The sequence below is a fragment of the Panthera tigris genome, chromosome F3 (genome assembly GCF_018350195.1).
Source record: "Panthera tigris isolate Pti1 chromosome F3, P.tigris_Pti1_mat1.1, whole genome shotgun sequence".
Classification (NCBI taxonomy): Eukaryota; Metazoa; Chordata; class Mammalia; order Carnivora; family Felidae; genus Panthera; species Panthera tigris.
The window spans coordinates 53541674-53558706 of NC_056678.1; the positions used below are offsets into that span (position 1 = coordinate 53541674).

A 17033-nucleotide genomic window follows, 5' to 3' on the forward strand; every position below is an offset into this window, starting at 1 on the left:
TCTGTCCATTCCGAGCTATGGGATCAAAATGTAAATGTTTCAGCTAAATGAATTCATGTAATAGCCAAATGTCTAATTAGATTAAATGGATAATGATTTAATATAAAAATCCCCTGCAGTTCTCTATTCGTGTCGAATTTTAAACTGTGATAAAGGTATCTGGTTAATTTTTCAAAAATGGGGAAGAGCTCAATGTAAATCCACCAAATTATATTTGCAGAAGAGTAGACCAAGGATAGAGTGCAAGTTCACAACTGGAGAAGAGCTCTTCTTCCCTATGTACCTGAAGTAGCTCATGTGATCAGAAACTCAACCTTGGTTGAGGCTCACTTGGGCCAGCTTTAAACAACCACTTGACCCGGAATCATCAAATGCAATTAAAACCAGTAAACTAGCCAATCCTGTGTTTCCATTTTAGAAAGTTAAAAAAAAAAAAAAAAGTTAAAGAAAAGAATCTTATAATTTGTACATCCACTGCAAGGGTGCACAATTGTTGCAGATTTGTCTGCTTACAGTAGTTCTCACGAGGGAGCAGAAGTGCTGTTTAACACTGGCCTGTGCTTTTGACACTTAGAGTTGGCGAGATTTGTCAGGAGTTGGTCAGTCTGAGGCTCTGTTCTTCCACAGACTGAGTTAAAGCCTCAGTACCCCCAAAGTCCACAATCTGACTTGTTTTGAGGCAGAACAAGGGTATCCCTTAAGTTATAAATTTTTGCCACTTTAGCCTTGGGAAAATCCACCTACCTCTGGATTAACTCACAAAATATTGTCTGACAATTGTGTATGCGACCTATAGACACAAAATAACTTTCCGGAATCATTACATAGCCCTTTTAAGAATAAGAAAGACAGTATTTTTTAGTGTGTTCCATGAAGAACAAATACCTTTAATTTAATGTTGATGACTTGGAAAAAAATGTTTCTTGGTCTAGGACTTTCACCAATGACTTCGTACTCCAACTAGAGCAGATGCCAGAAGCTGTTGACCCATGGCAACTGGTACTGGGGAATATCATCTGCTCTTAGTGATTCTAGGGCTAAAATAGTTCTCTGAAATGAAGGGCTATAGTACCGAGTAATAGACACATACGCGTATATACATATGACATATATGCTCATGTATCATCTTGTGTTTACATACAAATGTTAAGTGAAACACTTCCAAAGCTGGGAGGAGCACAAAACTTCTTTTTAAATTCTACAGGCTAATTAAATGTTGCAAATAGAACAGTGGTTTCCATGTGAAAGGTGCAACGCTGACGATGTCAGTATGCCTGGGGATGCAATTGACAGAATTTTATGGAAAGTATTGATTGGAGTTTCAAAACTATATAAAATATGTGGGAAATAGTTCTTTAGTCCTTAGACTTTCAGAAGATTCATAAATCAAGAACAGATTTGTAAGTTTATGTGGTGCTCTGCCAAAATTTGGTGTGTACTTTTTTAAAAAAAAACTAAGTTTGGTGAGTACTTATTGAACACTGTAATTACATTGAACCTTCCGCTCAGTGTGTATCCACCACTGCAGTCTGTTTTTCTCTGATTCAGCTTGGCCTGAAACTGGGATTTTATTTTGTAGCTGTGATCATTAGAATTGCTGTTTCTTCCAGGATCGTGTCACTTCATGGGAATAAAGGATTGAAAGGAGCAGCAGTGACGTCCTCTCGGAAGAACTGCTTAGTTTCTCACTTGTAACCACCGTGGGCCGATTTGAAATTGTCCCTGATTATCCACTTAACCAATGGAGTCACTGTCTGGGCCAAGTGAAAATCACAGGCTCGTTTAGCTTCCTCAAAGTAGAGCAAAATAAGTTTTTTCATATCGGTGGTACCCCTTATTTCAGACCACCTGAAAAACAGACCTCTATCACAGAAGAACAATTTCAAAAACAAGCCTTGTTTTTGTTTGGTTTCCTAAAGGATTACAGAATAACTAGCAATGACTCTTTCTGGCATATACGGTGCGTCTGTCTGTGATAACCCAGCGGGGGCGGGGACGGGGCACGGGGCCCGCCTTTCAGCTTTATGTCTTGCAAGTTTCCATCCTTCACAGGTGGGTGTCGGTGAACGTGGTGTGTTCCTTAGTCACAGAGCTGAAACCCTTGATGGCATTCATCAGGTCCTCTTCATCCACATACTGAAAAATAAGCCAGTCATCAGAGTTAGGACATTCGCTATCAGTAGTATTTGCCATTGATTGATAGTGGTATCAATTTAGTATAAAAAGTACTCTGTAAGTATTTTGTTAAAGGCTAGTATTATGCTCAAATCCTTAAGGCATGGTTTGAGATTGTCCTGCCTTAAGTTTACCTAATTGAAAGGATCACATGTACACATGAACTACGGACTAATCCAAAATGTCATTTGAGTGTTATTAAGTGCCGTATTTTAACTTTCTAAGCCTCAGTTTCCTCATCTGTCAAGTGAGGAGATTACATTTTATTTTATATTTATATTCATGGATGTTATACACACATCCACACACACACACACACATATGTATATACATTTATATACTTAAGATTTGGTTCAGGGGTATCTGGGTGGCTCAGTTGGTTAAACGTCCGACTTTAACTCAGGTCACGATCTCATGGCTTGTGAGTTCGAGCCTCACGTCGGGCTCTGTGCTCAGAACCTGGAGCCTCCTTCAGATTCTGTGACTCCCTCTCTCTCTGCCCCTCTCTCGGTCATGCTCTCTCTCTCTCTCTCTCTCTCTCAAAAATAAACAAACATTAAAAAAAAAGATTTGATTCAAACTGTAAGCAGAAGAGACAGAATGCATGCTGTTGTGCTTCCCACTCTCTTACTGTATTTTGTATTTATTGAATAGGGCTAGTAATATTGTTTGTAAGGTTATAACGAACAGATTATTTTCCAGGTTTTGCATCTTCGAAAACTTTCATTAAATTGCTTTGCATATTGTCTATTGCTAGTACTGTCAAAAGCAAGCAAAACTGGCAATAGAGCATAAGAGTGAAGAATGGGGCTTCTGTAACCAAATGATGGTTTTAAGATCCCAATTCCATCGAAAAACCACTGTGTATCCTTAGGTAAGGGCACACATGCATCTTAGCCCTCTATATGTTATGTTGTCCCCTATAAACTTGTCCTTTTCCATGTCAGATATGATCAATTAACAATTCTTTAGGTTTCAGCCCGATGTAATTATTCCTGCCATTTAGAATCTTTAGATCTGGAATGGAATCATGGAATTCGAGAGTCATAACGATGTCAAGCAGGCCCACAATTTTAAATGCACATTGTAGATCATTGTCCTGAACAAGCCAACACTGTGCATTTTTCATTGTGATTAGAACCTGGAGCCAGGAAACTTGCCCTATTCCTTGCCATTAGTTAAGAAAGTCTTCATGGAAGTCCTCAACTTTTCAGCGAAGGAAAATTGAGTACTTAGATGAGAGGAAGACTCTAAAGGCAGAAGTAGACGGTTGGAAGACATGGAAGTGAATCAGTCTGCTCTGCAGAGCAGGTGAGTTCTTAGCTGGCGATCTTTCCTAGCTAACTACCCCAAAGGAACAGTTCTCCAGCAGTTGTCTAGGTAGTCGGCATAATGCAGAAGGTTGATTGTTGGTAAAAACTATAGGGTTTTAGCCATTTCAGCCACTAGGGACTTATACAAAATATTAGATATTAATGAGGTTAACTTTCCAAGAGTCAGTTATTTGTATCCACTGGACTGAAATTATGAAAGATGAAGTTCATAAACAGTAATACCTTTATTTATCATGATTTTCTGAGTTTCTTGGAAAAGAACCATTGAGCCTATTGAAAGAAAGATTTTCTCCTCTAACCATAAACCCAAAGGAAAAAGGTGATGCACTTTTTTTTTTTTGGTTGTTTCTCTTGTAGACCAGTTCCAATGTTCCCAGTCGCCTTCTGCCCAAGGTAATAGAGTATAGCCTGTTTGTCTCTCCACCTACTTGATGAATTCATTTTTTTGAGCATCTGATGTTTGCAAAAAGAATGAGACAAAGTTTCTACCCTGCTCATCAAACAATTTTAGTTAACACTAATAAGTAGGTCATTATAAAATACTTGAGCAAATGGTCGGAGAGATGCAAAGTGCTGGGAGGCAGCATTCAATGAGGACAGGACGCTCCATGCCATCCATTTACCAATGTTCTTTCGGGAGGTTGATCAAAGGCTCTGGATAAGGAAACCCACTCACCAATCCACTATCGTGGCCCATGATGGTTTCCCACAATGAGTCATCGATCAAGACTTTCTTGTCCTGAAAGTCCATGAGTTGGCTGACACTGTGGTGGAGAGAGCCTTGGGAATAAGTTTGGCTTATTTGGCTCTGACTTGGGATCCGAAGTACGGATATGCTGCGGTTGCTTCTGATACTGATGGGTGTCCCAGACCGGGGAATTTTGGTATCAGCTAATCCCTGAAAAGAAAGTTGCTGTTGGTGATTACTGTCTAAAGAAAATGGATTTGCAATGGGACGGAAAATGTGTGTCACACATCGTCAATGAAGGGAACATTCCATTTCCTCCTACAGAACAGCTTGTCTGGAATACCGTGGCCCCTGGGTTTTTGGTAAGGGTGAGATGATAAACTAATAGTTGTATTAGACATCAGTGTTCTTAGCACCTACAGAATGTATGCGCTAACGCTTTGGCTTTTGTCCTGGAGACAAGGGCGGGCTGCATTGCAAAGTGGTGAGGTGAAGGAGATAGAGGTTCGGTTAACAAAGTAATCCCTTCGTGAGTGTCACCACTGAGCCTGTGTCTTGAGATCACCGCTTTTCCCAGAGCAAAGTTAACAATGGTCTCTTATGGCTGCCAAGTGAACACAGTTGGATTATATTTTAAAATCCCTGGATTTGTGTAGGAAAATGGACTCTCCCTACCCTCTCTTCTCATTCATCTTGTTCTATTTGTTATAAGACTCAGCCATCAAAATAGGTCTGTGGGGCGCCCGGGTGGCTCAGTCAGTTAGGCATCCAACTTCGGCTCAGGTCATGCTCTCACGGTTCGTGAGGTCGAGCCCTGCATTGGGCTCTCTGCAGTCAGCGCAGAGCCCACTTCGGATCCTCTGTCCCCCTTCTCTCTGCCCCTCCCCACTCTCTCTTTCTAAAAAAATAAACATTAAAAAAATTTAGTAATTAATAAGTCACCAGGCACCTGTGTGGCTCACTTGGTTAAGTGTCTGAGTCGGTGCTGACAGAGCCTGGAGCCTACTTCGGATTCTGTCTCTTCTCTCTGCCTCTTTCCCACGTGCACCCCATAACTCTCTCAAAAGTAAGTAAACATTAAAAAAATATGATTTAAAAAATTAATAAATCAGGTCTGGTATTAACATCAGAAAGACAAAGGCACTATGTGATTAGAACCTAGAATGTGCCATAAGAAAATCTAGCTGCTCTAAACATCTGAGGTTTGATTTAGCTGTTCCAATCAATGAAATGTTCCTGCTTTTCATTGTGTGTGTAGTCAACGCATCATGCACAAGATCATGCATTCACGCAGCACACGAGGTACCTCCAAGTGCATGGTGTAACTTTTTAGGGTAACATTGCTTGACACATCAGATATATCAGCCACAGAGTCAAACTGAGAACAAAGAGGGAGGCATCAGTCAGCGTTTAGAACAAACAAAATTACCATCAAACAAATTCTTTGTGTTTCTCCAACAATGACATAATCATATAATCATTCTGAGATGCATCTCAGGGTGTGTGTGTGTGTGTGTGTGTGTGTATTTCTGCCATTAAAATTGCATGGTGAGTGGAACGCAATGGCTTAGTGTTTCAAGTGAGTTCTACTGGAGTTATTTGTTTAGGGTTGCAGAGCATGAGAGGATCTTCAGGCAAGTAAGTAAACTGTAAGTCAAACCTGTACTTAAACTTAGCTATACTTTATGCTATGTGGTCTTGAAAATGTTAACAAATCATAAAAGCCTCTCTCATTCCTTGGTATCTCTGTCCCCGTCTCCTCTGTGAAGTCAGATTGGAGCCTAACATCCTTTGCCAGTATGTGTCTTGTGTCAAAAGGTTTCTTACCTATTCAGAGGACAGGAGTGCCCAGGATAGGAGCTTGTCATGTGTGTGTGTGTGTGTGTGTGTGTGTGTGTGTGTGTTTCAGGGGTAGCTCTCATCGAGCTACCCAAGTGTACAGGTGGATCTGAGACCCTGAGCAGGTAACTCCAGCTTGATCCTGTTCAGAATCTTACCCATTTATTCTGGGGCCCATAGATAACAACACCGGCTCTTTATTTGGTTCTAATAATGCAAATTATCCTCTCTTTAGTGTGGTTAACCTTCACTAATATTCTTCTATGTGCCCAACTTTGTGACACCAGCTTATGTTCAAGAATGTTTTTTAAAAGCAACAGAAGGAGGCCTGCAAGTACCCGGTTATTACCCGGGTAGGATTAACTTAGGATACAGTGGGTTCCGGGAACACTGCCCAGGGCTGTGGGACACTCCAGATTCCACTTCTGCTAACCCTCTGGGCCCTGTGACTGATACCCTCAATGCTGAAGAGCCAATGTGGGAGCCCCGAGCCCCTGGCAGCCAGCCAGTCCCCACCACCCCTGCCTCTCCTCACACCTCGCTTGGCCACTTCGCAAAAGTAACCAGTTGGGAGCCACTCTGCTTTCCCCTGACGGTAAGGGGTATATGAGAGTAGGGTGTTTCCACTCTTTTGTCTGCCTGTCCCAGTGGACATCTGGCCTCAGAAGCAGTTTGGCTTGGGTTTGGCAGGAACTGTAAGGGCTAATCAGCACCCCTTACCTCTTTTGTGTTTTGTGTTTTGTTTCTTACTGTGGTAAGTACACTAATACGAGATCTACTCTCTTAACAGACTGGGTGACAATACAGCATTGTTATTAGGTACAATGTTGTACAGTGCATCTCCAGAACGTCTTCAACTTGCATCACTGACATTTTTTGCCTGCTAATTAGCGGTTCCCCATTTCCTCCTCCCCCAGCCTGGCAGTCACTCTATTTTGCTTCCGTGAATTGGACTATTTTAGATACCTCACGTAAGTGCAATCATGCAATGTGTCCCACCTGTTTTTCTTGGTTATAGGACTGCACCCACTGCTTACGGGAATTGTATTATATGTATTACATTTTTAATTCGTTTATGGCTATTCTCAGAGTATTGTGTGTCCAACTTCCCGAGTGCTGGTTGGAGTGGCAGATTCTTTGGTTTCTTCCTCGCGAGGTTCAGGTCCTGCTCCTATGTGATGCTGATACTGATAGTCCACGGGCCTCACTTTGACAAAACAAAGCTTGACAAGACTCGAGAGGACCATGAGCAATGGTGCCATCCAGAGTACCTTCCATTTGGAATGATGTGATTGCTTCTTGACCCCTCAGTTAGCCAACTGGGCAAAACTCGATTCCTCCTCGGCAAGGATTATAAGACACTGATGCCTGCCTGTAGGATATGGGTCAAGAGACAGGAGACTTGACCCCTGAAACGAGTTACAGACACTAATGCTATGCGGTAGGTTTTCCTGGAAGCACACTTCATGTTACAGAGTAGATGTACCCGCAGAGCTCTGGAAATTTCCTCCCACGTTCTCCATGCACTCTGTATACCCCAGGGTTGATTTAGCTGATGTCGCCAGGCTAGATATGTCTCAGGTCTTCTTGGCCTTTCCATGCACTTCTGAATTCCAGAAGTGGGGATACATCTTTTGTCTAAGAACATGGTTTCCATGGGGCACCTGGGTGGCACCATCACTTAAGTTTCTGACTTCTGCTCAGGTCATGATCTCATGGCTTGTGAGTTTGAGCCCTGTGTCGGGCTCTGTGCTGACAGTTCAGAGCCTGGAGCCTGCTCCGGATTCTGTGTCTCTTGTCTCTCTCTCTGCCCCTTCCCTGCTCATGCTCTCTCTCTCTCTCTGTGTCTCTCAAAAATAAATAACCATTAAAAAATAAACAGAAGAACACGGCTTCCTCAGAGAGAGAAAGTTACTCTTCAACAAGGGCAAACTTCAGAGTGTCTGCTCTTCAGGGAGAATCTTCTCATGACTATACCCTGAACATAAGCGAATGGCTGATGGTTTGAACTGGCCACTCAATGTTCATTCATTTCACAAATATTTGATGCGAGGCACTGTTCTGGGTGTTGAGGTGCAGCAGTAAACGGCCCACAAAATCCGTGTCCTCGGGGAGCTTCCATTCTATTCGAGGAGTCGGACAAGCATGTCTGCCACCGTGTCATGTGATGGCTACCTGGAAAAGGACTAGTGGACAAGAAGCCAGGGAATTCTATCTCTCACAGAGGGGAGGTGACATCTCTGCAGAGACCTGAATGAAGTGAGAGTGTGAGCCACCCAAGAGGAGAGCAGGAGCGATGGCCCAGCCAGAGGAGCTTGATGTGCTCGGGCAGGAAGGAGGCTGGAGGGCCGGAGAGCAAGGAGAGGGGGATGAGGTGTGGTTGGTGAGAGCTGAGGCCCAGGCCATGGGAGACATTGTCTCCACGTCTCCACCACCAAGTCACTGTCCCCTGGCTGCTCCCCACCCCACACGCAAACCATGGGCATCAGAGGGGTGACTCCCCCTCTGTGCCCCCCATTTTCACTACTTGGGCATCACGATACACCTTTGTCAGTGCCTTCGACACTGTTCGTGGCTGTGTCCTGCACAAATGAAGAGATCTGGATGGAACACAATGCTCTTTGGTTGACTTTCCTCTATTGTTTGAAGTGTTAGAACTCAAGCAGTTTGATCAGGCTTCTGTGCATAATTTGGTGCCGCTGTGATACTGTGATTTATAATAAATATATATTTGGCCTTCAGCCCAATTTCTGGCACAGGACTACTGAAACCCTTGGAATTTCCTAAGAGATGAGAGCCACAAAGGTGTCTTTTGTCATGCTAATGAGGTGATTTTCCAGGGAACTACCTAAAGTTGGGGGCTGGTTATCAGTAGAACCAACCCTGTGATAAGGGTGTGGAAATTTCGGTCCCCGCTCAACCTCAGCTCACCCCCCCACCTCCAAGGAGGGGAGAGACTGGAGGTTGAATCAGTAGCCAATGGCCAGTGTTGACCAAGCGCAGCTAAGTGATAAAGCCTCCATTACACTCTGTCCTATCCATCTCTTCCATCTGCCTGTTCCTGGGTTCTCTCCTTTTATAATAAACTGGCGATCCAATAAGCAAAATGTTTCCCTGAGTTCTGTGAACCGCGCTAGCAAATGAACTGAACCCCAGGAGGGGTCACTGGAAACTCTAACCCGTTACTCAGACCCGTAGGGTCTGTCAGAACCCCGGGTGACAGCCTGGACTTGTGACCCGGTGTCTGCAGCTGGGGAGAGGGGACCGTCCTGTGGAACTGAACCCTTACCTCATGAAATACCTCTGACGCCATCTCTCCCCGTAGGTAGTGTCAGAACTGAGTTGAATTGTAGGACACCCACCAGGTGTCAGAGAATTGCTTGCTGTGGGAAACTCCGCCCACACTGGAACTGGTAATCACAGTTTTAGCTGCACAGGGTGGCTACTAGCTCATGTGGAACCTTTGTGCAAACTGCAGCGAAGGTGATTTCTCAGGCAGAGGCAGCCCTTTGGACACATGGCTTGGAGAAAAGACTGGTGCCTGGTGGGAGTTAGAACTTGCAGTCTTTCCTCCTCCGAGTAGACACAGCCCCACACCGCAGAGGGGACCTTCAGAGTCAGTCACGTTTCCCCCTTCAGCGAGTGCTCTGGGCCTCGATCTCCCTGCACCACCATTTGTGTGACCTCACCCCCTAGACCTCTGACCTCCTATCTTGGGACTGGGTGGTCGGGAGCTCTGAGGAGCCATCCATTCTCGGTGGCCCAGAGTGTCACAGCCAGGGGACAAACTGAGCACTGCGAGCACTTTACTCTCTCCCTAGACCCCCTGTTTATTTCTAATCCCCACAAGTGGCACAGTTATATAATCTGTAAATTCCCCCGTTGATTTCAACATACCACCCTTCTCCACCAGCCCCTGATTGACAACGTTAGAACAGAAATATTCATCCCTGGCTGCACCTTAGAATCACTTTTGGAGTTAAAAAAGGAGATGACCAATCCCCAGGCCCCACCCAAAAGTGATGAAATCAGACTTTCTGGGAGAAGGCCCAGGCAATGGCATTTTAAGAAGCTTTCCCAGGTGTCTTCATCCACTCGGGCTGCTTTAATAGAATCTCACAGACTGGGTGGCTTCTAAACAACAGAAATTATTTCTCAAGTTCTGGAGGCTGGGAAGTCCAAGATCAAGGTGCTGGCAGATTGAGTGTCTGTCAGGTGCCTGCTTTCTGGTTCACAGGTGGGGGTCTGGTCTTCTTGCTGTGTCCTCACATGGAAGAAGGGACAAGAAAGCTCTGGGGGCCTCTTTTAATAAGGTCACTATTGGCCTCCCGTGGTCCCCATATTTTGTCAAACATAACTGTCATCTAGTCCCTTGTTATTATGACTCTGGAGACATTTCCCTTTACATAAACGCACAAGCCCAGGGAGAGGGAAATGGGGCCCGCCTTCAGAGACCTACCCCATGGGTTTCCCCCGGTGGATAGACACTCAGTGGAGACATTCTCTTCTGAAGAGGTACTAAGGGAGGTCTCTCTCTGATATACGGTTCTTTGTGGATTTTTCTTTGTAGTATCAGAGACAGAAAAATGGCCAACAAGATCAAGCCCAGCATTGCCATTAACACGATGAACCATAACTGGCTGTAGAACTCGGTGTTTTTCCTCCCCGATCCTCTCTTTTCTCCAGGAGTTGTCAGAACCAGGCCTGCAAAACCCAGGGGCAGAAAAGGGAGATGTTATTTCAGAAGGCAATTTTGTGATCCCTTGCCCTGTCGTTTGGTAGTAAATTGGAAAGGAGTTTAAAGCAGTTTGTCTCATGGTGCTGGTTTGTACTTGTGTTCAGGCCGGGAAGCGGTGCCGTGCGTCTTCAGGGGCAGGCTTACAGCCCTCAGGAGACCTCGCTGACACTCCTCAGGCTAGAAATCACTGCTGCCTTTGCAAGTTTCCTGGGAGAGACAGGGGGAAGGGGAGGAGGAGGGGACTTTTAAAAGGGGTTACCAAGTAACCTTGAGGAATGCCTGCTTCACCGCCGTGGGCCCTGAGAGCCAAGTGTTTTCCTGGGCGACGGATTCTGGTGAGGGGCCAGCCTGACCACTGCTGCAGAGACCCTACTGGACACACAGTGCCGAGGAGATCCGGGGTCCCCTCACTTCATGCAACAGCCCGGTGCCTGAGAAGTTCTGTGCAAACCGGATTTGAAACATTAGATCCTACTTTCTATTGTGATGGAAACAGCCTGTGCTTGCCATCTTGTTGTCTTTATATTTCTGGCACCCTGGCCTCTCTGTGACCTTGTCAGGCTCTGCGAGCCACTCAAGTGCCCTCAGAGCCTCCCCTGGGAAGAGGTCCTTTGGCAATAGGACCACTCACGCTTGACTTCTGCGTACGGGGGACAGTTCAGTGCGTGTGATGCCCTGCACGTGAGGCTAATCACAGGAGCTCGTATTTACGGAGCACTCATCGGCCCTGTGCCTTACAGGACGAGGGCTGGGGAGTCCCACGACTATCAAGTCTGGGGGTGTGGGGGAAGCTGGGATGAGCCGGACCAGACAAGAGAAGGGCTCATGGGGGACGCTGCAGGGCAGCGTGAAGCGGCGAAGTCAAACCCACGGAGCGGCGGTGGGTGTCAGAGCCCCTCTCCAAAGGGCCAAACACGGTGGGCAGAAAGGAGGAGGAGAGGGACGAAAGCGGGGAAGAAATGTGTTTTGTTTTGCAGAACGAACAGCCCCGGCCCAGGAAACAGCTAACTGGGTGTTTTGCCCGAGAGCCCCTCACTAGGTGCTGACAGCCCTTGACGTGAGCAGCTTTGAGCAGGACTGGATGAGGACCTAGGCCAGAAGCCCCCGGAGTCTTCTGGAAGTTATCTTTAGCTCATTATAATACCAAGAGCTCCTCCTGTGGGTGTTTTCTGCCATTTTTTGAACGCACCGTATTTGCCCTGGCATGTTGACATGGTAGGCACGTTCAATTGAACCAAAAATGCCTCTGTAAGCTCCCTGTCCCCACCCCTTAATATACTCAGTAAATGCTTCCTGCACTAACCCCCTGGAGAGACAGAGCGATCTCCCTGTCTCCTTTCTTGTAACAACAACCACACAATTCTTTCCAACACGTCCTCTGGTTGTGTTCAATTTGATGTAGCCCAAGCAGCGAACCCTGGAGCTGGGCTCCGGGGCCGGGCTGCAGACGTGCAGGCTGGTGTGCAGCTGGGAGCCAGGGAGCTGCTCTTCCAAAGCAAAGGCCTGCAGCCAGGAGGAGGGCATGCCAACGGACACAGTCACGAGTGCGTCTTTACTCCTTGGACAAACTCCGCCTTTCCACAACCCCAAGGACTGGCTGGGCCTGTGGGACACTTAAAACCCACATTTTCAGTGGAAGGGAGTGGAGAGGGGGCTTCAGAATTGGAGTAGGAGGGTTTAAGAGAGGGCGAGAAGGTGACTAAGACTACATTTCAAGCTCCGTAAGAGGAGCAACCCTACTTTGCTAACCCTGACTCGACTTCTCATAGCTCTGAGGTTAAAAACCTCGCTCTGCCTCTCTGCGCCTCAGCTTCCCCATCTCTAAAATGAAGGGTTGGGGTCAAAGCTCTGCCAAGTTCCGGCAGGCAGGAATACCTCTAATTAGGAATCCAGGTGTGTTATTTGGACGAAGAAAACAAACCCAACCCCCCCCCCCCCCCAAACAACCTTGGTTATTCACTGGAAGGGTTGAATTTCCTCTGGGTGGCACAGGGTTGTAACTCCAGGAACCGATCTGATGGGCCCGGTGGACCCCTTGCTTGGGAGGACACCAGGGAAGGTAGGGCAGCCTGCCTGAGGGAAGTCTCAAAAAGAAAACAGCTCTCAGATCAGGAGGAGGGAAATGAGGATTGGGAGACTTTCATGCTTCAAGGCTGCCTCAGGCAAGGGAACAGGAACATTTTAAAAGTTACATCATAAAATTAAAACTGACTATGGAAATTAGGTGGACAATACATCTTGGAATTTTCCATATCTTCTCAGGTCCTCAGTGTTCCTTCTCTCATCAGTGGAAACCTCACTTTGTATTCAGGAACCAAATACAGGTTTCCCCTGTTTTGTGGAGAGCTTACAATCAGGTAAAATCAGGACCATGTATCTTTATCCCTTCTCTTTTTTTCTTTTCAAAGTCCCTTTAATTTTAAGGGACTCCACCCAAGTGGGAGCTTCAAGGTTGGGATAGGGGACTCCAGAGGCTGAGCCTGAACTTCAAAGAAAATCCCAAACCAGAACTAGTGTCAGAGGTCATTCCTCCCGTGGAAGGATACTTCCCACTGACCTAGGAGACCGGACTGGCTGGATTTAGAGGTGGGTCAATCTAGGTTATGTGGTTTTTATTCAACTTGTGATCCTAATGCCTTACATCAGAATCATTGGGTGGGGCTTGTTTATATCTATTAAAAAATTTTTTTTAGTGTTTATTTTTCAGAGGGGGAGAGCCAGAGTGCAAGCAGGGGAGGGGCAGAGAGAGGGAGACACAGAATTTGAAGCAAGCTCCTGGCTGCCAGCTGTCAGCACAGAGCCCGACGCGGGGCTCTAACTCACGAGCTGCGAGATCATGACCTGAGCCGAAGTCAGACGCTCAACCGACTGAGCCACGCAGGCGCCCCTATTTTTATTTAGTTTTTAATTTTTCAAATCTGATGGCAGTTGACACACAATGTTATGGGCAGGGCTTGTTGAAAGAGCAGACTCCTGGGCCCTACTGACTCTGAATCTCTGCTGGGGGCCTGGGAAACTATATAATAAGCAAGCACACTGAGACGATCCGAGCGCACACTTACATTTGAGAACCACTGCTAAAGAGAAAGGATGGGGCCAGGAGTCAACAGAAAAACCACGTTCAGATTCTCAGCTGGGAGCTTGCGGGGTGTTCTTGGGTGAGTTCTGGTGTCCCTTAGGACTCCAGTGGCGCACTTCACTTGTGGACACATTAGAGTTGCTAAAAGAATACCGAATGAGGTCTATCCCACGGCTGCTATGGCATGAAATGAGATGAACTTTGTGGAAGGGACCGTTAGGTGTTGTAAAAAATTTCACATGGCATCCAGACACATGAAGTCTGGAAATAGAGAATCCTATTTGGTTTTTTTTTTTTTTTTTTTTTTTTTTTTAGCAGTTGAAATTATCCTTGATAACAATATATATATATTTACCTGTGTTTCAGAATTTTTGGACCTTTGTATTTTAAAAAAACCTACGCATGCATACCAATTTGATATAACATTAGTTACTGGAATTTAAAATAGGGTATCAGTCCCAATTCTGTTCAAATGGAAAAAAAATCTGGCATTTCTCTAACTCGCCCTTTGAAATTATAAAGTATTGCATGTGTTAGATTCAAAGATTGTGGGTAGAAGTCAATTTAAAAGATGCTCCATAAAAATTACAATTTCATCTCTTCAGCTAAATTACTTGGTAATGGCAATCAATCATCATCTTTTACAGAGAATGCAAGAGAAAAATCTCTCAAATTCACCATTTTAGGCTCTGAATCTGCAATATTATCACTATGATCAACACAAATTGGCATTAGAGTATTTTCTCTTCCTCTGATCTCTTTTTTCTGACGTCCTCTATAAATCACTTTTTTTTTTTTTTAACAAAGTCATATAGCTCTTTATTGAGAGAGCATTTGTGACTAGGAGAGAATTTAGTCATATCTCTGTGTCTACAATTCAATGACTTGGTATATTTTTTAAATTTTTTAATGTTTATTTTTAAGAGAGAGAGACATGATCTGGGGAGGGGCAGAGAGAGAGGGAGACACAGAATCCGAAGCAGACTCTAGGCTCTGAGCTGTCAGCACAGAGCCAGATGCGAGGCTCAAACTCACAAACCATGAAATCATGACCTGACCTGAAGTTGGACGCTTAACCAACTGAGACACCCAGGCACCCCTGACTTGGTATTTAAGATGACTGTATACCTGGGGCATCTGGGTGGCTCAGTCTATTGGGTGTCTGACTTTCATGCAGGTCATGATCTCATGGTTTGTGAGTTCAAGCCCCATGTCAGGCTCTCCCTCTCTCTCTGCTCTCTCTCTCTCTCTCTCAAAAATAAACATTAAAATTTTTTTTAAAAGAGTACTATATACCCTAACTCTTTGCCAAAATAATTTACATGAGAACTTAAATTGTCGTGGAACAGTTCCTTCCATGCAGTCTATGAACATATTAGTACAAGGATACAAGAAACAAACGTATGATTGTTTCTTTCCCAAAATGAATAGGTTCTATACTAAGTATAATATGAGTTAAACGTTTACCAAATCCGGTGGAGGTATCATATTGGACCACGGGTGACTTAACACTTCCTTCATCTGTAGTGCAGATGACCTGGAGAAAGAAGGCTAGAAAAAAGATACAAGACTCAGTCATTCAACACCTACAAATAGTGGGCAGACTTTTAGAAGAGCAATATATCATAGCATGGGAAATCTGAGAACAGGTTTCCAGCGCAAGTTGTGAGGTTTTATCTTATATACACACTTACTTCTAATTTTCAAATTACCAAGAAAATAGCTATAATTAGCGTAATAATAGTATACATTTATAAGTAACAGAACTGAAGAAGAAGCTTAGAGGTTATATAGCAAAGAAAAAGAATGATTGGAAGAGTAAAGGAGACTACAGTGTATCTTATACTTCATATTGGTCTAAACCTGTTCTGGTAAAACTTACAGGTGCACTTTGCACTATGTGATCCAAAGTTTCTTTCTAAACAGGAGAGTTCAGGAAATTGAATGGTCTAAATATTTCTCTCAGGGCCAGGAACCTGAGAGAAGCAACTCTTACAGGGCCACACAGGTGGTTCGGTAGAGGCCTGCCCAGGAGTAGAACCCAGATCTCCCGACTATGGGTCATCTCATCTGCTTATCACAATGGCTGCCTAGGTAACCAAGAACTGTGACCAGGAGAATGTATAGCTGGATTGTAAAAATGCTTTGGATAAGTTTCAGATACTCTAAATGCAATCCTGGATCTCATTGTGTATCTGCACCTTTTAACAAACGTAAGTAGCATTTTCAAGGAAATTTAAAGAACTAAAAAGGCCACTGATGAATTCATTGCAGAAATCCAGAGTGCTTAAAATGGCTTTACATCTATTGGTCCTGTGGTCATATTGATCATTAGAAAATAGTACCCTGTAAAGCTTTTTCTCATTTCAGTTTAAAAATCAAACAGGAGAAGAACATGTAATTAAACAGGGAGAAACAGTTCAGTTTTCGAAGGAAAAGTGTTGTAGTTTGAGGAATGGATACCAAGGTTGGTTGAGGAAAGCCCTCAATCACAGACTAAGAGTTGGAGATGGTCGTTGCCTGGTCTGTCTCTATTTGGATGTATCAAGAAAAATCTCCCAAGTCCCTGCAAGTGTATTATTTCAGGAAACCCAGACTACCTGTGGGTGCCATTTGTCTTGTGGACACAGCCTGTCCTGCAGTCTTGTCCCTTTGTGGGGCCATCACACAAAGGCACATAATGGCACTCATGCAGAGAACGGGAAGGGGAATCTTATTTTCTGGGAGCCGCAACATTTCCTCAAGAAGTGGCCACTTCCACCGGGACATTTTAATGAGTAGCATCTGCTGGTCACATTTCAGACTGAGTATCTCATAGAGCCGGGAAGCGGAGTTCCTGACACCCTACGAAATAGGAGTCAGAAACTAACTTTTGTCTGCCGTCCTTGGTATGTAGAGGGTGGTGTCGAAGCCACTGTATACACGCTGGCCTCCATCGGTCACCACGAACTCCTTCAGCGGGCCATTCAGAAGGAAGGAGCCACTCCAGTCTACACGCACCATAGACAAATTGCTGTCCACCAAAAACGGCACTCGGTACTGGGGCACTGTTGGGAGAAAGTTGTATATTCTAAAAATGGTAACCTCAGGGCTTGGCCCCTGGGTGGCTCAGTCGGTTAAGCAGCTGACTTTTGGCTTCAGCTCAGGCCATGATCTCATGGTTCATGAGTTCGATTCCTG

General features: G+C 44.9%; 1 protein-coding gene across 1 annotated transcript in view; it reads right to left on the reverse strand.

Annotated features, from left to right (window-relative positions):
- Positions 1–1875: 1875 nt before the first annotated feature.
- Positions 1876–17033, reverse strand: part of USH2A (usherin) — a 767091-nt gene continuing 751933 nt past the window's right edge. The window contains exons 69-73 of the mRNA XM_042976063.1: positions 16724–16900; positions 15321–15404; positions 10496–10740; positions 4186–4407; positions 1876–2136 (exon numbers count right to left, since the gene is read on the reverse strand). Coding sequence (XP_042831997.1) covers positions 2047–2136; positions 4186–4407; positions 10496–10740; positions 15321–15404; positions 16724–16900 — 818 coding nt within the window. The 3' untranslated portion in view covers positions 1876–2046. The remainder of the gene's footprint in view (positions 2137–4185; positions 4408–10495; positions 10741–15320; positions 15405–16723; positions 16901–17033) is intronic.